The following is a 19,904-nucleotide window of genomic DNA, read 5'->3' as shown; positions in this document are numbered from 1 at the left end:
ATTGGACACTGGCTCAAACCTGTAATGCAAAAAATATCGTCTTAATGTGAGAAAGTTTAACAGATGGGTTGAAGTGATCACCACGTTCGTCTGCAGCGTCTCGCCTTAATAAAAACTGCTCCTGCTCCTATTGGTCAGCGTCACAGAACTCGTGGTCGACTCGGTGAGGGGAGTCTTTCTGTCGAACGGGTGCAAATAAACTTCAAGCTGAAATCAGATTTGGGTCTTACTGTAAAGCCACCCGGCGAACTACCAGACCTATTTAGTGATGTCACGGCGTGTTGCTGACAGAAGTGAAGCTGGGTGAAGAGACTCACTCGACTTGACGGGCGGTCTGAGCTCCTCGCTGTCCGCTGAGCTCGTGTCCACGTGGACCAGCAGGTGTGTGAGGCGCCTCACTCTGGAGTTAAAGATGGCCGCCCGGCTCTTACAGCGCCGTGCCGACTCCGTGTTATCCAGGTACTCACTGAGCAGCCAGGACAGGGGGCTGGATGCCGAGGATTCTGGGTAAACACAGGGGGAGCAGACACAGGGAGTCAGAGAGAGAGAGTGTGTACCCGTGTGCGTACCTGACAGTACCTGTGTGCGTGCGCGCACGTGTACCTGTGTGCGTACCTGACAGTACCTGTGTGCGTACCTGACAGTACCTGTGTGCGTACCTGACAGTACCTGTGTGCGTGCGCGCACGTGTACCTGTGTGCGTACCTGACAGTGTGATGCTGTGCACGATGGGCGTGATCAGAGCCTCCCAGCAGGTTCGTCCCAGAGCTTCAGCCGCCTCGGCGTCGGGGAGGAAACGATCTGCAAACATCTGCTCGTGTCTCAGAGCGCTGTTCAGCCTGAACACACACAGCAAATATTACTGCAGTATTCTCAATGAGTATTCAACTGTAACAGCAGTATTATTAAAAGTACTACTGCAGTATTACTAACAGTACTATTGCAGTAAGAGCTGCAGTATCACTAACAGTACTATTGCAGTAAGAGCTGCAGTATCACTAACAGTACTTCTGCAGTACGTACTTGTTGAAGAGCTGCAGTATTACTAACAGTACTACTGCAGTATCACTAACAGTACTACTGCAGTATCACTAACAGTACTACTGCAGTAAGAGCTGCAGTATCACTAACAGTACTATTGCAGTAAGAGCTGCAGTATCACTAACAGTACTATTGCAGTAAGAGCTGCAGTATCACTAACAGTACTATTGCAGTAAGAGCTGCAGTATTACTAACAGTACTATTGCAGTAAGAGCTGCAGTATTACTAACAGTACTTCTGCAGTACGTACTTGTTGAAGAGCTGCAGTATTACTAACAGTACTACTGCAGTACGTACTTGTTGAAGAGTTGCAGTATTATTAACAGTACTAACTTGTTGAAGAGCTGCAGTATTACTAACAGTACTACTGCAGTACGACAGTACTACTGCAGTACGAGCTGCAGTATTACTAACAGTACTACTGCAGTAAGACCTGCAGTATTATTAACAGTACTTACTTGTTGAAGACCTGCAGTATTATTAACAGTACTTACTTGTTGAAGACCTGCAGTATTATTAACAGTACTTACTTGTTGAAGACCTGCAGTATTATTAACAGTACTTACTTGTTGAAGAGTTGCAGTATTATTAACAGTACTACTGCAGTAAGAGCTGCAGTATTACTAACAGTACTACTGCAGTACTTACTTGTTGAAGAGTTGTAGTATTATTAACAGTACTACTGCAGTAAGAGCTGCAGTATTACTAACAGTACTACTGCAGTACTTACTTGTTGAAGAGTTGTAGTATTATTAACAGTACTACTGCAGTAAGAGCTGCAGTATTACTAACAGTACTACTGTAGTACGTACTTGTTGAAGAGCTGCAGTATTATTAACACTACTACTGCAGTACGTACTTGAAGAGCTGCAGTATTATTAACAGTACTACTGCAGTACGTACTTGAAGAGCTGCAGTATTATTAACAGTACTACTGCAGTACGTACTTGAAGAGCTGCAGTATTATTAACAGTACTACTGCAGTACGTACTTGTTGAAGAGTTGTAGTATTATTAACAGTACTACTGTAGTAAGAGCTGCAGTATTATTAACAGTACTACTGCAGTACTTACTTGTTGAAGAGCTGCAGTATTATTAACAGTACTACTGCAGTACGTACTTGTTGAAGAGTTGCAGTATTATTAACAGTACTACTGTAGTACTTACTTGTTGAAGAGTTGTAGTATTATTAACAGTACTAACTTGTTGAAGAGCTGCAGTATTATTAACAGTACTACTGCAGTACGTACTTGTTGAAGAGTTGCAGTATTATTAACAGTACTACTGTAGTACTTACTTGTTGAAGAGTTGTAGTATTATTAACAGTACTAACTTGTTGAAGAGCTGCAGTATTATTAACAGTACTACTGCAGTACGTACTTGTTGAAGAGTTGCAGTATTATTAACAGTACTACTGTAGTACTTACTTGTTGAAGAGTTGTAGTATTATTAACAGTACTAACTTGTTGAAGAGCTGCAGTATTACTAACAGTACTACTGCAGTACGTACTTGTTGAAGAGTTGCAGTATTATTAACAGTACTACTGTAGTAAGAGCTGCAGTATTATTAACAGTACTACTGTAGTACTTACTTGTTGGAGAGTTGCAGTATTATTAACAGTATTTACTTGTTGAAGAGCTGTAGTATTATTAACAGTACTAACTTGTTGAAGAGCTGCAGTATTATTAACAGTACTACTGCAGTACGTACTTGTTGAAGAGTTGTAGTATTATTAACAGTACTACTGCAGTAAGAGCTGCAGTATTACTAACAGCTAACAGTACTACTGCAGTACGTACTTAGTAATACTGCAGCTCTTTAACAACAGTACTACTGTAGTACTTACTTGTTGAAGAGTTGTAGTATTATTAACAGTACTAACTTGTTGAAGAGCTGCAGTATTATTAACAGTACTACTGCAGTAAGAGCTGCAGTATTACTAACAGCTAACAGTACTACTGCAGTACGTACTTGTTAAAGAGCTGCAGTATTATTAACAGTACTACTGCAGTACGTACTTGTTAAAGAGCTGCAGTATTACTAACAGTACTACTGTAGTACTTACTTGTTGAAGAGTTGTAGTATTATTAACAGTACGTACTTGTTAAAGAGCTGCAGTATTACTAACAGTACTACTGCAGTACGTACTTGTTGAAGAGCTGCAGTATTACTAACAGTACTACTGCAGTACTTACTTGTTGAAGAGCTGCAGTATTACTAACAGTACTACTGCAGTACTTACTTGTTGAAGAGCTGCAGTATTACTAACAGTACTTCTGCAGTACGAGCTGCAGTATTACTAACAGTACTACTGCAGTACGTACTTGTTGAAGAGCTGCAGTATTACTAACAGTACTACTGCAGTACTTACTTGTTGAAGAGCTGCAGTATTACTAACAGTACTACTGCAGTACTTACTTGTTGAAGAGCTGCAGTATTACTAACAGTACTACTGCAGTACTTACTTGTTGAAGAGTTGTAGTATTATTAACAGTACTAACTTGTTGAAGAGCTGCAGTATTATTAACAGTACTACTGCAGTACTTACTTGTTGAAGAGTTGTAGTATTATTAACAGTACTAACTTGTTGAAGAGCTGCAGTATTATTAACAGTACTACTGCAGTACGTACTTGTTAAAGAGCTGCAGTATTACTAACAGTACTACTGCAGTACGTACTTGTTGAAGAGCTGTAGTATTATTAACAGTACTAGTACTTCTGCAGTACGAGCTGCAGTATTACTAACAGTACTACTGCAGTACTTACTTGTTGAAGAGCTGCAGTATTATTAACAGTACTACTGCAGTACGTACTTGTTAAAGAGCTGCAGTATTACTAACAGTACTACTGCAGTACTTACTTGTTGAAGAGTTGCAGTATTATTAACAGTACTACTGTAGTACGTACTTGTTGAAGAGTTGTAGTATTATTAACAGTACTAACTTGTTGAAGAGCTGCAGTATTACTAACAGTACTACTGCAGTACGTACTTGTTAAAGAGCTGCAGTATTACTAACAGTACTACTGCAGTACTTACTTGTTGAAGAGCTGCAGTATTACTAACAGTACTTCTGCAGTACTTCTGCAGTACGAGCTGCAGTATTACTAACAGTACTACTGCAGTACTTACTTGTTGAAGAGCTGCGGCAGCTGCGTCTGGTCCTCCATCACCTCCTGACACCAGGTGTGGGCCTTGGTGCTGTAGAACAGGTAGGTCCGACAGCACAGCTGCTCCTTAAACACGGGCCAGAACGTCGGCTTTGGACCCAGAACCTCGAAACCGTGGACCCGGGTGTCGATGCCTCCCTGTCAGAGGGGGGAGAGGGGAGGTCAGCTGATGGAGGGAGGGGGGCAGGAGGGCGGGATACAGAAACGGGGTGGAGCTCAGAGTCTCACCTGCTGACATCTCTTGACCCTGATCTGGATGATGGACCAGAACCTGGTCATGTTCTCCAGGAGGACCACCCGACTGGCCGACGGGGTCACGTTAACCTGCGCGCAAACACAGCGGGTTGATTAGTGAAGCCTGCTGTGTAAAGGTGGTCACATGTCTAGCAGGACGATGTGGGAGGTGCTTCAACACACGCTGACCCCGCCTCCTTCAGAGCGGAGGACTCACCGTGTTGAGCTCGGTGTTGATGTTGGTGGGCTCGTCTCCTCCCAGAACCAGGATCCGGGCCGGCATGTAGCTCGAGTCCTCGCTGGCCACCAGGATGGCCAGTTGTCTGCGCACACAAGTTCAGATTTTTAATTCATACTTCTTGTTCTTCAGGGTCACAGCGATGCATGCTGGGTATGTAAGCAGGGTTCTACAGTGCGAGCATTTCGCTCGCATATGCCCCTAAAAATTGACACGTACGAACCGGAAAAATGATGTACGAGCACAGCGTGCGAGTAACTACAACATACCGGTGGCCGTTACGAAAACAAAGACAGAGGTGGTGATGGCCACTTTGGCGTAAGAGACACGTGTTCAATTCCCCACAGTGAGCGAGACACTTAACCCCTCGCTGCTCGAGCGGCGTGCGGCGTGCGCCCTCTGACATGTGTAGCAATGTTGTACCTGATGACGACTCCTTTGTGCATGTAGATGTTGATGAAGTGCGAGCCGGTGCAGCCGTTGGACTCCCAGTAGGTTTTGGGGTTCTTGTCGGTCAGTTTGTTGGCTCGATGGTGATTGGACGAGACCTCCACCTTCTCCCAGCACTTGTCCTCCTTCAGCTCCACGCTGGAACCTGAACACACCGCCAGCTGTGAGACAGCGTCTCCCTCACGCAGCCACAGAACTCACTTTCACGCACTTTATTAAACGTCACACACAAACAGACCTTGGCAGAGATTCCTGAGGAACACGTCGAAGAAGGGGATGTTGATTGGCTGATGGCTGCGACGATGCTCCTCAATCTGACCCAACACCATCTGACAGGAAACAGGAAGTAGTCAGAGACTTCATGCCAGGAAGTAGTGTTTGTTGTGTGGTCAGAGTACGAATGGCGTCTCAAATCAGACTCAGATACTCAAAGCCGATTTATACTTCTGCAGCAAATCTACGTCGCGCCTCCCCAAAAATGTAACTACATGTGGCAGCGAGGTGGCGTCACATGTCCTCCGAGAGCGCAGGAAGCGCTGCCGGCTCTGGACTCAGATAGTCTCCCCCCCCCCCAGTACCTGGATGCATCCTGCGAGGACGCTGGTGGTCATCTTCTTGTAGAGGCTGGCGTACTTCTCACAGTCGGTGATGAGGTCTCGCAGCTCTGTGACCAGCAGCAGGTTGGTGCTGTGTTTGTCCAGAGCCTTCACCAGGGCCTCTTTGGTCCCCAGGCGGCACATCACCACCGCGTAGTCCTTGTTCAGGGACGCCAGCCGGTACAGGAAGCGGATAAACATCTGCACCACCTGAACAAACAATCACAGGAGGTTAACGTACGTCGCACGGTGCGTCTGCTCCGCCCGCTCCCGGCCTGTACTGACCTCTCTGTCGTTGATGAAGGCCGTCATGGAGGACAGGCAGGGCTCGATGCTCTCGTGCCACGGCAGCACGTCCTCCTGGTAGTTATCCAGGAACTTGTTCAGGATCCTGCGGGGACAAACGACCAATCAGAGGAGCTCTACGGCATCGTCGTCGGGGGGGGTCAAAGGTCACAGTCAGTACCTGAGGATGGAGAGCTGGACGGCCCGGTCGGCTCGGTGCTGCTCCATCAGACGAACCAGATCCTGGTACGTGTCCCGACTGTGGATCACCTGAACGAACGACGTGTGTAAATATTGTCCTGCAGGTCTGTGATCCTGAACCTTTAAAGACTCAAGTACTGTACCTGGCTGCGCTCCTCCTCCAGCTGAGAGGCGTCGTCACACAGCAGCTGCTCCAGAGTCTGGATCACCTCTTTGGTGGCCGTCAGCTCCTTCAGACTCACAACCAGCATCTGCAGCTCCGTGTCCTTAAAGTCCAGCTGCTCCCGACACTCTGAGACAGGGACAGACAGAGACAGAGACAGAGACACAGGGACAGAGGCTCAGTTTGACCCGGACCCGGTTTCATCGACCTCGGCCCGGAGGAGGTCTCACAGCGGTTATTGCGGTTCTGATCAAACGTGCTGGTCTCACGAGTCTCAGCTCGTTGATCAGCTCTTCTCTCGGCCTCTGACGCACTTTACCTTTGCTCTCCAGCTTGTGCACCATGGAGATGTGGTTGAGGGCGATGATGGCCAGCATGGTCTCGGCTCTGGACAGGGTCAGACACTTCTTGAGGACGGCGGTGACGTCGCACGCCACCAGCTGCTCCGCCAGGCTCTTGTGGTTGGAGATGAGCATGATGATGACCAGCAGGCCGTTACGCACCGACAGCATGCATCTGCAGAGAGCGACAGATCAGCGGCAGGAAGCGGCTCAGAAGAGCGGGTTAGACCGGACCTGCGGCGGAGACTCACCCTTTAGTCTTGAGCATGAGGTCGATGGCGGCGGGGATGGCGCCCAGCAGGCCTTTGGAGCCTTCGGGCGTGGCCGAGCCGATGCTGGCGAAGATCTCCAACATCATCTGAGTGCCGGACTCCGAGAGGGGGAGGCTGCTGCCGACGCTGCGGAGGTCGTGTTTGCTGGCTCCAGTGATCACCTTCAGAGTCTGACAACGACAGAGGTCAGAGGTCAGACTATCTGATCGGTTCTGCTCACAGCCTGATCCAGCTCTTTGACTTCAAATACAAAACGACAAGGGGAGAGACGAGACGCGACGGTAAGAAGCTTTCTCGCAAGACGATCACGCGATCATTTTATCTCGCAGTGAAATAGAAAAGTAACTGAGATAATTAACTCCGCCCAGCTGATGCCACATCATGTTCTACAGATCTGCCACCAGAAACCGCAGCTGAGAAACAGAAAGAGTTTCATGTAATTCAGCATTACAGATTTCTTCTGTCTCGATCTCGTGGGTGACTAAAGCCTTTAGCTGGAACTACACATTATCTTCTTGAACGGTCGATTAGTCGTTTGGTCTCTAAACTGTCGCTCAGTGTTTCCAAACGTCTCGTTGTGTCCACAGGCCAAAGAGATCCGTCATGGAGGAGAATAAAACCCAACCCGATGAAGCCGTTACCAAAAGAGTTGCAAAGTAATGAACTGATTAAGCGCTGCAGCTCTGAACCCTTCACGCACACAAACACGCCGTGTGAATAGATCAGCTGACCCGATATCTCACTCAGAAATATGAAGGGAACGCTTCTACAGAGAGGAGTCAGAAGCGTTGTGAGGATCAGCTCTGCTGCGAGTCTCTCACCGCGAGCGCCAGCTGCTGGACGTGGGCCACGGTGGAGAACTCCTGCATGCAGGACAGGATGGCCTTGACCCCGCCCTCGGTGGCGAAGGAAACCCTCCACTCGTACTTGATCATGAGGAGGTGGGTGAGCCTGAGCGTGCAGATCAGCAGGTCTTTAGAGGACGAGCCCAGCAGCTCCACCAGCAGCTTCAGGACCTTGTCCCTGTCGAGACACAAAGACAAACACTCGGGTCTGTGAACTTTTTGTTTTCTAAAAATGTAAAAAAAAAAGAAGCTCTGCTATAAAACTGAAACCAGCGCCTGGGCCCCGGACCCTACCAGGCCGCTCCTGACCGGGCTCTGTGTATTTACTGGAACACACTCGCTAAGCGCCAGTGTACCCGTAGGGGGCATTTCCTGGAGCGCTCCCTGATGTGGCCCCTCACCGTATGGTCTGGGCGGAGTCGCTCCTCATGGAGTTCTTCTCCTGGGTCCCCTTCTCCTCCATCAGCCTGGTGATGAAGAGGACGGCGGCCATCTGCTGGGCCTGGTCCGAGCCCGACCCCCCCTTCTTCAGGATGTCCACCACCTCGCCCAGCTTCTCCAGCACCGTCTTCTTCCCCTGGACTCGCGGGTTGTTGAACACTGCAGGGAGAAGAAGAACAGGACTGATGTCTCTGACCGGAACGCGTTACTGATGTGGTCCTCGCTCACAGACTCCTCCCACCTTTCATCTTGTCCTCCAGGTCCTCGGGGTACTTGCTCTCGTCCTCCGTGGGCAGCTCGCTCTCCGTCTCCGAGCTGCCGAAGCCCGAATCGACAGGAAGTTCCTTTTTCGCCTTCTTGGAGACGGAGCCCATCGCTGAGGACGAGGAGGACGAGGAGGCCGAGGCTGACGACGAAGACGTGGAGTTCTGACCTGCTCCTCCTGCTGCTGCTGCTCCTCCTCCTGCCAGGCCGGACGGACCCAGAGAGCTTTCAGCTGGAAGACAAAGCACAGTCAGACTCGTCCCCGCCGCCTCGTGGACGCAGAGGGGTGCGTCTCCGTCCTCACCCAGCAGCTCCTCGTCCTCCAGGCTTCCTCCTCCTCTCCTCAGGTAGTGTTTGGAGAAGGTGTGAGAGCAGAGCAGGTCGCCCAGACACGACGACGGCAGCTTCTGCTTCAGGTAGTGCAGCAGCTTCTTGGCCACGTCTCCGGGGACGGACAGGCCGATCAGAGCCCAGTCGTCCAACTCCGCCTCCTGCGGGACAGACAGAGGAGGACAGAGGGTTTTTCCGCAGGGTTCACTAAGCTACGGTTAAGAGCCGCAGAGTTTCCCAGCGCGCTCCTCACCTGGTCGTCCAGGCTCTGCAGCAGGACGCCGTTGACCTCCTGCTGCTGTTTGGGCTCCAGCTTCTTGATGAAGAACAGGATCTCCCACCACTCGGCCCGGCTCAGGGCCAGAGGCTCCCTCTGCAGCCCCTCAGACAGGTAGGGCAGCGAGTAGAGACCGCCGGGAGGCTTCGAGAAGAACGTCTGGCTCACTGTGGGAGCAGAAGAGAGACAGGCAGGGTGAGACAGGCAGGGTGAGACAGAGAGGAGAGAGCGCCAGGAGAGACCGGGTGAGACAGAGAGGAGAGAGCGCCAGGAGAGACCGGGTGAGACAGAGAGGAGAGAGCGCCAGGAGAGGCAGGGTGAGACAGAGAGGAGAGAGCGCCAGGAGAGACCGGGTGAGACAGAGAGGAGAGAGCGCCAGGAGAGACCGGGTGAGACAGAGAGGAGAGAGCGCCAGGAGAGACCGGGTGAGACAGAGAGGAGAGAGCGCCAGGAGAGACGCGGGTGAGACAGACAGGTGAGACCTCAGGTGGACAGACAGGTGAGACCTCAGGTGGACAGACAGGTGAGGCCCTGGGATCAGGTCTTACCCGCGGTGAGTTTGAGAGTCTCTGTCAGAGTGGAGGCCTTCTCCTGCGTCTCCTTCTCAGCCTGACTGCTGCTGCCGCTGCCCAGAATCTCCACCATGTGCCAGTGGACCCAGTAAGTCCTGGACAGGGAGTTCCAGTACACCTGCACACACCGTACAGACAGAGGGGGCATTACGGTACAGATCAGGGTCTGGAGGGAGTCAACCTGAATCACATCAGTGACTCTCTGACCTGCTGCAGGTCTGCCTCACAGAGGAACCGGGGTCAAGTACTGATGTAGTTCACCAGGCCGGGATTTGATCTCTGCACCTTTTATTTCTAAATCTGCAACGGCCAATCAAACGCCTGCAGGGTCCCGGTCCTGGTGGACTCTGTATAAACACGCTGTGCGGTTCACCTCCGGATCTTTAGGGCGAAAGATAATAACTGAAAAAGCGTCATTTTACAAACTACTAAAGACCCCGATTCCTCCGGCTGGACCTGGTTCCAGAGTTCCTGGAAGAGAACCGGCAGGATCCTAGTCCAGTTGAAGCCGTCCTAATCGGCAGGTGATAAACTATTTAAACGGTCCGCGTTTCCTCACCTGAACAGGCGGCGAGCCGTCGTTGCTGTAGCGAAACTCCCCTTCGTCTCCGGCGCTCACTTCCTCGTAGTCCTCCAGCATGCGGACCATCATGCCGCTTTTCAGGTTGTCCTGGACATACTCCACGTAGGACGAGCGGCTGGCGAAATCTGAGCGCGTCTTGTATCCGTTTCCTGTCTTCTTCTTCGGCGGCGTGGCGGCGGGAGCGGCTACGGCGGCGGTGGTGTGAAGGACGACGGGGGAAGTGCAGAAACGAGGCTGGAAGATGGACCTGAGGACGGGACGGGAGGCCTCCTCCCCCTGCTCCTCCCCGCAGGCCCCGCCTCCTCCAGACTGGAGGGCGGAGCTGTCGGGGGGCTGGCGGTTCCGGTCCCAGCCCATGACGCGGACCAGCTCTGAGATCAGGTTGGCCATGGCCATGGTGAAGTCGAACTCTCGCTGGACGCGCAGGTGCTCCGTCTGGTGGGCGGTGCTGCAGGAGGAGGCGGGGGAGGGGCTGGCGTCCTGCCTGTCAGAGCTGGACTCCGTCCCCGCCGTGTTGAGTTTGTCCATCAGAGACGTGACGCACAGGTAACGCTTCACCAGAGAGAACAGCAGCTTCCCGGGAATCTGAGGACAGGAAGGACATGAAGGAGGACGACAACAACAAAAGGAGACGTGAGGAGGCTCAGGACAGGTGAGGGTCTACCTGAGGCAGGTGGATCCCTTCGAAGGAGATCCCGTGCTCCTCTGAGGAGGTGGTCTCTGCAAACAGCTCCAGCAGAGTGTAGCGGTTATCAAAGTCCATGTGCTGCTCGATGCCGTCCTGCTGACTGAGGGACAGCAAGACGTAGGCCCGACTCCCTGCAGGGGGACAGGAGGAGGAGTCGGGGGGGAGGAGGCGGCAGGGAGACAAACATCAATGATTAAATTAAAGCTGCTGATCAGTTGATGACATCATACTTCCCTCTGATCAGGACTCCGTGAGGTCCAGAGACGAGTTCCTTCACGTTATGAGCTCTAATGTTTTCTGTAGTTTCCTTCTGCAGACCTGCTCACGTGTCCGTTAACGGATCTATTCCTACAGCAGAACTCATTTTATTAGCACTAAACAACCAGAAGCTAAAGGTCACAGCTGAGGGCTAAAAAGAGGCTGCGAGTACGGCTGTGATGGCGCAGCGGATAAGACTATGGTGAGAGACCCGTGCTCAATCCCCCACTTCGACCCATCTACCACCGTGTCCCTGAGCGAGTCACTCCCCCCCCCCAGCTGCTCCAGACTGACATTTACAACAATTATAAGTCGGCTTAATGAAAGAATGGAAATCATCACTACAGTCAGTTATTAGTTTCAATCAGCTGCAGACTGATACTCAGTCACGCTACACCTGAAGACATCTGGCCCCGCCCACTTTCAACCGTTGTGTTAACAGTTCACTGACTCACAGGACTGCTGATGTTATTTCAGGAAGTAACCACAGGGCGTGTCATGTGACGGGTCGTGTGATGTGCAACAAAGGAAAATATGACTCAGCAAAGATTTGAAACAACGTGCCCAAGCTTTAGCCTTCCTCGGGGTGTCGGCGCCGTGGACCTGTTCCAGTCAGAACCCGGGTAGCACCGAGGGCCGACGCCGGGCCCCTGAGGATGAATTCGATCCTGTTAATCAAATCCATGAGCTGTGTTCTGAAACCTCTGAGCGCCGAGCTGAGCCTAAACTTGTAAACCAGGACCTGTTGAGTCACGCCGGCTCTCAGAGCGTTAAACCACGATGAAGCAGCACTCTGAACTTCCTCCATGTGACCACGACAGACCAGAGAGCAGCGGCGACGTCTCACTACGACACGTTTCTACAGAAGCGCCTGAGCAGAACGCCGCCCGACAGGACAGATTCTGGTCCCTGGAGGACAGAAATAAAATACCAATCCGATTTACTGGCTGTGATCGTGAACTTTCTGCAGAGGGGAAGAGCAGCAGACTACAGCTCGGACAGGCAACAACTTCACTCTTTGTTTTAGGGTCAATATTCTGTAAAAGGAAGGAAACGTCAGCATGACGGAGCTCAGTGATTCACAGTTTAGAGAAAACAGAAGTAAGAAACCTGCAGGGAGGTTTCACACTGAGCTCAGTGCTGAGCAGGGGGGCCGCAGCCTCGAGCCGCAGGGGAGCTGCAGGGGGGCCGCGGCCTCGAGCTGCAGGGGGGCCGCGGCCTCGAGCTGCAGGGGGGCCGCGGCCTCGAGCTGCAGGGGGGCCGCGGCCTCGAGCTGCAGGGGGGCAGCAGGGGGGCCGCGGCCTCGAGCTGCAGGGGGGCAGCAGGGGGGCCGCGGCCTCGAGCCGCAGGGGGGCAGCAGGGGGGCCGCGGCCTCGAGCCGCAGGGGGGCAGCAGGGGGCCGTATGAATGAAACAGAGTTGAACTTCCTCTTCAGCAGGAGTTCATTCGTTGGCCGTCTGACTGACGATAAACAAGCACATTCCTCGTCTCCTGGTTCCTAAGAAACCCAAAAGGAAAACAACTCCTCCTTGGTGGGTGGAGGAGGAGACCGAGCCCGTCTCTGTCTGAACCTGGCAGACTTCCTGTTTGTCTCAGAGATGAAGATGATGAAGAAGATGTCCGGGACAGAAGTTATCTGACACAGTGTAAAGGTAGAGGCAGCGTTAGCCTCCTGCAGTCTGACTGCACCTCGCTTTTATTTTCTATTTTAAAGAGCTCCGTCCATCCAGAGGAACATTAAAACTATTCGGATCAGACGGAGAGATTTACTATCTGATTAATATTACTATGGAACATTTCCTTCAACCAGTGCAGGAAAAGCTGCAGCTGCTGAAGGGGGGAGGAGCCAACATGGCAACAAACACAGATTTGGAAGCTGGCAGGACGGCAGCTTTTACATTTTTGTCTGCGTGTTCATGCAGAGCAGGTCTAACTATTATTTACAGAAACTGCCACACTGGAGTTAAACTACGAAGGTGGATCAGATTGAGTTTTTTCTGAACGCCGCACGCTCCATATTTCTCCAGAGGAAGCACGTTGGCAGTGACAGGAAATTCTGAATGTGAAGACACGTTAACGGCTAAATCTAATATCGTGGCGGCCGACAAAGCCAGGGAGGCTTGTTGGACTAAATTTGTAGCCTGATGTTGTTCTTGTAGTTCAGATCTCTATCCTGTATTTTATGTGGAATATGATGAAGATGTAAAGGTCCAGCTGCACATGAGGTCCACTGTAACAGAAGGAGAGGGGGAATAATCCCAGACACAATTTCATCTCCAAGTAAGAAACTTGAATATTCTCTGACATCAAACTTCACTCTGCAAGGCTGCAACATCGCACACACGTCTGCCGTGTATTATGCACGCACTGGAAAGTTAGATTCAGCGGTGAGTTTAGCCCACAGTCACTATCCTGCCCCTCAGAGACTTTGCCTCGGATCAGTCGGAAGAAAACGGAGGGAAGATTGTTTTCCTGGGTTATTAACCCCGAGCCCGGCTCCACCCGTAAAATAGTAATCTATCTACATATGTGAAAACTCTCAGTTACAGCCTACAGACGGACTCCATCTCAGAAACCTCTCTAGAATCCCGGCTCGGCCGCAGGGCTCGCTGTCTGAACGCCTCGGGGGAACAAATCAGGATCTAAACGTGTTTTATGAAGCGGTGTGGATGAATACTTCTCATCAGTAACACTGAGTACAGATGTGAAGTCCACCTGCAGGAGAACCTCCAGTTAACCGCCAACAAAACCTGCTGGGAGCGGTTCAGGGATGAAGCGTAAATCGCCATGGCAACAGACCTCGGGTAACACCTTTCGTAGTACGGGTTAAAGGGGAAGTTACTCCTGAAGCTACCTGCTTGGTAGTACAGGCCAAAGGTCTCAGGAGGAAACACTTGCCTTTGTTTACTCTGCAGTCTGTCAACATCCACTCCTTCAATAGACACATTTAATTAAGACAATTTGAATTAAAACCGTTCATTTTCTGGACTTTTCTTTGGGTGGTGTCCGTCTCTACTGGCCGTGGTTTGATATTGAAGCACTAATCATTATTACTGAACGCTCCCGCCTCCTCCTGCAGGAGCCTTTGACCGTCGGCCAGTTCTTAGAGCTGCAAACTGCTTCGTCACCTTTGGTGATTTGCAGGTGATCAAACTGAAGCAAACAGCTGGCAAAAAATATGAAATATTATTAGAAACTAAATATTATTTCTAAAGTCGACGGTGGAGCTGCAGCTGCTCTGGCCGCCATCCTGCACGTGTTGGACCGACTTGGCACCAAACTCTCTGCTCCTGACGTCCTGCTGCAGGTAATGGTTTGTTTGTGAAACACAAAGTGAATCAGCAACGATCATTTTCCCTTTTCAAGGAGACTAATGTAGCCCCGCCCACACCTGCAGCTGACAGACAGGTGAACACGCGAGCGCTGCCGCTCCATCTGTCTTTAATGGAGGATCTCTGCACAGCTGGCTGCTCCCCTCCCATCATGCCCCGCCTCTCTGCCTGCCTGATAATCCCTTTGGTTTCAAATCGCTCCCCTCTGGTCTGTGTCCTGCAGGAAACCTTTAAAAGCTGCTTTCCAGCAGAACTGCGGTGAGTTCGAGGCTCCAGCAGCAGCAGAGTGAGCGTTCTCTCCTCTGGGCGCTCGTTATCAGACTAACAGCTCTCTGCGTGTTTGTTTCCTCCCCGCAGCCCCGATGACTCATGGGTAAAACTCTCAGCTGCTCCTCGCCCAGGATTTTCTCCACATGACCAACAGAGAAGAAGGCCGGCCCACGGCGGGCCGAGAGGAGCCGGGCTCCAGGGAGGAGCCATTATTTAAAGATGTAGAAGAAGAGCAGCTGGACGGATCCTGTCGGCCGACGAGGACTCGGCGGTTCACACAAACGGGAGCAGAGACGGACGGAGAGAGAGACGCCTCCTCGTTAACAAGCAAACGACCCGTAGAGCCCAAAAACAAACACCGACAGCAGAAGCAAGCAGACCGATTACAACTGATGAAACGTTTTATACCAACCAGAAGAAAAACTGTCCAATTACTGTTTTAATGCAAAGAGCTGCAGAATCACACACGGCAGCTCCCGATTGGTCCAACTCCGCCTGAGGGGGAGGGTCTCAGCCGGCCTCCAAGGAAACGACCGCAGGGTTTCAGCAGCTGCTAATAAAGCGACTTTATTCCGTTCGTCGGTGCCCAACTTTCTGCATACGTCAGTCGAGCTGCGACGATTAAATTAACCTCCACCTATTTTGATTATCGGTTAATCTCCCCTTTCTTTAAAGACATTCTCTGATTCAGCGTCTCAAACATGTTCTGGTTTCCTCTGACAGGAGGGTCTCGTCGTCTCGGCTTCAACACACACTGATCAACATTTTCACAGTTTTATGGGCCGACCTTCTAATCGATCAACAGATTAATCGATGAGGAAAATAATCGTTAGCTGCAGCTTTATGTTTCAGTCAGCAGCTAGTTAGCTTAGCATAAAGACAGGAAACCAACAACCCGCTCGACAAGAAGAAGAAGAAGAAGAAGAAGAAGAGGTCGTATGCTGCGACCCTCATTTCCTGCAGGCGCCACATCCATGTCCAACACTGGACGTGGAGTATCGATGCTGCCTGCCAGCCAATCAGGGAGCAGTGCTGTGCGGTTACCTGCATCGTGCGAGGCGAGCGCCCGCAGCATCTTCCCGGCGCTGCGTCTGGTCTGCGTCTCCTTGTTGCACAGCAGCTCCATCAGCAGGTTGAGGGCGCCCGTCTCCTTGAAGACGCCGACCAGCGAGCCGATGCCGGCGTAGGCGCTCAGCACGTGGATGGTGTGAGTGATGCTGATGGAGAAGTCGCTCTTCTTGGTCATCTGCTTCCTGGCTCGGCGCACCAGGTTCTTCACGTCCTCCTTCATGTCCGACAGCTCCACCTCGTCGAAGGTGACGTCAGACGGGAACTCGCCGCCGCTCCTCTGCCCGCCGTCCGACGACTCGCCGCCCTGCTGTGTCTCCTGCTGCTGCAGGGGGCGCTGCGAGTCCGTTTTCCTCTTCCCCAGCAGCGTGGGGCAGTTGGCGTACACGTCCTCCGTCGACATCCACATCAGGATGTTCTCCGTCTTGCTCTCTCCTGACGTGGAGCCGCCGGACCCGCCCACCCCGGAGCTGCCGCCGCCCGTCCCGCCCGCCTCGCTGGCGCCGCCCCCGGGGCCGGAGCCGTCGTCGATGGTGACGAGACACCAGCGGATCAGGTACTCCGTTTGGCCGTCGTGGTTGCGTCGCTGGCGGATCAGCTCCTCCGGGTACGCCTGCAGCCGCGGGCCGAGCTGGACCAGCAGGTTCCCATTGCGGCGTTCGCCCACCATGGTCGCTGAGGAGGCGAGAGAGGAGCAGGAGGTTAATGGTCACAGCAAACATCCTCACAGGTTATAAACACGTAAACGAAGACGTCTGACACACTGCCGACCCCGTTTTTTGTTTTGAAACTCCTGAGAGCGTTTTAGTGAAGACGGGCAAAAACGGAGGACTTTAGAAACAACGACGCAGACGCTCGGCTGTGATTGGCTGTCATCAGTCATGCACAGAGTTTTAGTTTGGTGTTTTTATTCAAACATGCTGGCCGGAGATCGCACTCGTTTTAATTCTGGTGTGGACGCCGCGTCGCAGCTCGACGCCTCCCGAGCATCAGATAAAGGAATCAACGCCTAACAGCCTGGAATAACCTTCAGCCTGGAATAACCTTCAGCCTGGAATAACCTTCAGCCTGGAATAACCTTCAGCCTGGAATAACCTTCAGACGGCTCCTCTCCTGTCACTTTGTGTTCAGAGTGGAGCTGAAGAATAAAACTACATGTTTGGTTCATTCGAATCATCAATGTTTCCGTTTAGATTTTATTTTGTTGAGAATAAAAAGATTTGATGAGAGCAGCTCTGAATGTTCTGCCTCAGTTTACTGATCCTCTGTTTGGCATCGAGTTTAAAACCACATTAACTTTCACTCATAGGTCTGAAACCAGAGGCCCTGACCAGGTACCCTGAACAAACCTCCAGCCGGTCAGGTCGTGTGAAGTGCGGCTGCTTGTGAGGAGACTCCAGGTGTTTTCTCTGGAGACTGAAGGCTGATCCTACAGGAGACCTTCAGTCAGCAGGAGGAGACCAGTTCTTACCTCTCCAAGACATTTTATAAGCACTTATACGCGTTACTGTAACCTAATAATCAAATCAGCCTTTAAACTTGAAATAAATAAGGACGACGTGAATCCTGATGACATTTTTTATCGTGATAACGTCTTTTAATCTCTGGGTGGCAGTTTGAAGCAGCTGTTCAGCGCTGAACTCTCCTCCTGCCTTTCTGGACACTTCAAAGTTTAATAAAGGAGTTATAAAGTTAAACTGAGCTGGACTGAACAGCGAGCTTTTCGTTTGAGCCTCGCTTCCTCTTTCCGTGTTTGCCGCGGATCCTCGTCTCTGAGGCGGCTGTTAGCTTCGCCGGGGCTCCGTCTAACATCTGGTGAAACTCTGAGTCAGTGCTGCCAACAAGCAAAAACACACAACATCAGCAGTGACACTAGCGCCGTTTCCACCATTAAACACTACATTACCCACGTCTGACTCCACTGTACGCGTTTCTGCTGTGATCAGCTTGTAACGGTGCTGAAGTTCATAGCCGTCAGTAAATAGCCCGGTCCCTGGTCAACGCAACATTCTGCCCAGCTAGCCGAGGCTGCTAGCGTTAGCAGCGGCTCCTGTTCCGGGTGTTCAAGTGTTCACCTTGTCAGATTTAACAGCTTTAACAGAACCTGGGTGTCTTTACGTCCTTAGCTAACTAGTTCACGAAACGTTCCTCGACTTGTCAACGGGATAGTTGTCAACTGCAGTTGGATAGCTAACGTTAGCCATATGCACGTCGCACTGTTTAGAGAACGTCACGCCAAATGTCATTTCAAAATGTCAACATTTAAGGAACCGTTAAGTATAGGCCAAGATAAATTAAATATTTTGAACTGTTTAATTAGAGTATGATCCCATAGACCCGTCTGCTAAATTCGGCACTTACATATTTACCAAATTATACTCATCTAGATAAAAACGGTGACTTCTGGACTTGGGAATCCCCCTAAACTGTCAGCTTTTGCGTTGTGACGCCAACATTAAACTTGGTGTTGAAAAAGCGAGAAAACACGTTTTAAAAGTGAATTCTCTATTAAGTGTTGTTTGATCGGTTTTATGTTAAGCCAAATAGCAAAGTGTATCCAGCAAACTCGTGACATACATGAAATACAATGTTTACCGTTAACGCTAAACGTTATAAGTAGAATCGCGCTTAATTAGCGGGTTTCTGTAACGGAGTTCGGCGTGTTGTTCTCTAAACGCAGCAGCTCGCTGTGTGTACAGTAACTATGGATGACAGCGCCGAGGAGCCGTGCCGGGCCGTGCCGGGCCTGCCCACATATCCGCCCGGGTCAGGCAGCAACGCGGCGCCGCTGACGGACTCCGGCCCGTTACAGCCAAGTCCCGGGTCAGGTGAGGGGGACCTACCTGCCGTGTCACAGACTTTACCCCTCGGTTCCGTCTTCCCCCTCAGGCGCTGTTTTCTCTTCCGCCCTAGCGTGTCGTTGCCCAGCCTGGTGAGGTTGGTTTTATCGCTGCTTTCCTCCGGAGCTCCGCGCTGTAGGATGCGCATTTGCGCACTGTGACAGGAGCGGCGTACGGGGAGGCGTCTTCTTCTTCTACGTCTGCCGCTGATTTTTCTTCTTCGTCGGTTTATTGGCGGATCGTAGGGAGGATCACAGCGTCACCTGCTGCATGGGAGCGACATTACACCTCTGGTTAATGAAACAAAGTGAGAACCACAAAGAAATGGAGCAACACTGCTGGTAGTCAACGAGCTGACTGGTTTCTACTGTAGGTTTGAAAAGCCCAGAGTCACGCCTCTCAGTCACCTTCCCCCTCTGACCTCTCACCTGCACTCAAGATCTGTGAAGAGGACGTGAGCCACCTCTTCCAGAGGCAGAAGATCAGGAAGGCTCCTGGACCTGACGGTGTCTCACCATCATGCCTGAAAATCTGTGCGGACCAGCTGGCCCCCATCTTCACTCAGATCTTCAACAGATCACTGGAGCAGTGTGAAGTTCCCTCCTGCTTCAAACGCTCCACAATCATCCCGGTCCCCAAAAAACCCTCCATCTCTGGACTAAATGACTACAGGCCTGTCGATCTGACATCTGTAGTCATGAAGTCCTCTGAAAGACTGGTGTTGGCCCACCTGAAGGACATTACAGGCCCCCTGCTGGACCCCCTGCAGTTTGCCTACAGGGCTAACAGGTCAGTGGATGATGCTGTCAACTTGGGTCTGCATCACATCCTGCAACACCTCGACTCTCCAGGGACATATGCAAGGATCCTGTTCGTGGACTTCAGCTCGGCGTTCAACACCATCATCCCGGACATCCTCAGCACCAAACTCACCCGGCTCACTGTGCCAGCCTCCACCTGTCAGTGGATCACAGACTTCCTGACTGACAGGAGTCAGCAGGTGAGGCTGGGGAACATCACATCCAGCACCCGGACTATCAGCACTGGCGCCCCCCAGGGGTGTGTGCTCTTCTCCCTCTACACCAACGACTGCACCTTAGGAGACCCATCTGTCAAACTCCTGAAGTTCACTGACGACACAACGGT

The 19,904-nt window shown here is 51.4% G+C and overlaps 1 protein-coding gene across 2 annotated transcripts; it reads right to left on the bottom strand.

Annotated features, from left to right (window-relative positions):
- Window positions 1-243: 243 nt before the first annotated feature.
- Window positions 244-18,948, bottom strand: LOC123966592 (cullin-9). Of its 2 annotated transcripts, none has more exons than XM_046042732.1 (23): window positions 18,762-18,948; window positions 15,895-16,593; window positions 10,967-11,121; window positions 10,279-10,887; window positions 9,696-9,837; window positions 9,124-9,314; window positions 8,845-9,031; window positions 8,518-8,772; window positions 8,237-8,435; window positions 7,812-8,013; window positions 6,970-7,160; window positions 6,697-6,893; window positions 6,358-6,506; window positions 6,195-6,283; window positions 6,014-6,119; window positions 5,711-5,938; window positions 5,371-5,461; window positions 5,106-5,277; window positions 4,662-4,767; window positions 4,439-4,534; window positions 4,173-4,348; window positions 706-839; window positions 244-503 (listed from the first exon to the last, which is right to left on the bottom strand). In XM_046042732.1, the coding sequence occupies exons 1-23, from the start codon at window positions 18,904-18,906 to the stop codon at window positions 259-261; spliced, it is 4,764 nt and encodes a 1,587-aa protein (XP_045898688.1). In that variant the 5' UTR covers window positions 18,907-18,948; the 3' UTR covers window positions 244-258. The 2 variants fall into 2 exon arrangements, with proteins under 2 accessions (XP_045898688.1, XP_045898689.1); XM_046042733.1 differs by lacking the exon at window positions 18,762-18,948 and adding an exon at window positions 18,514-18,591.
- Window positions 18,949-19,904: the final 956 nt, after the last annotated feature.

Source organism: Micropterus dolomieu, unplaced genomic scaffold (genome assembly GCF_021292245.1).
Source record: "Micropterus dolomieu isolate WLL.071019.BEF.003 ecotype Adirondacks unplaced genomic scaffold, ASM2129224v1 contig_13777, whole genome shotgun sequence".
In the NCBI taxonomy this organism is placed as follows: domain Eukaryota; kingdom Metazoa; phylum Chordata; class Actinopteri; order Centrarchiformes; family Centrarchidae; genus Micropterus; species Micropterus dolomieu.
Note: the sequence above shows the minus strand (reverse complement) of the source record. Positions and strands in the feature narration are given on the sequence as shown.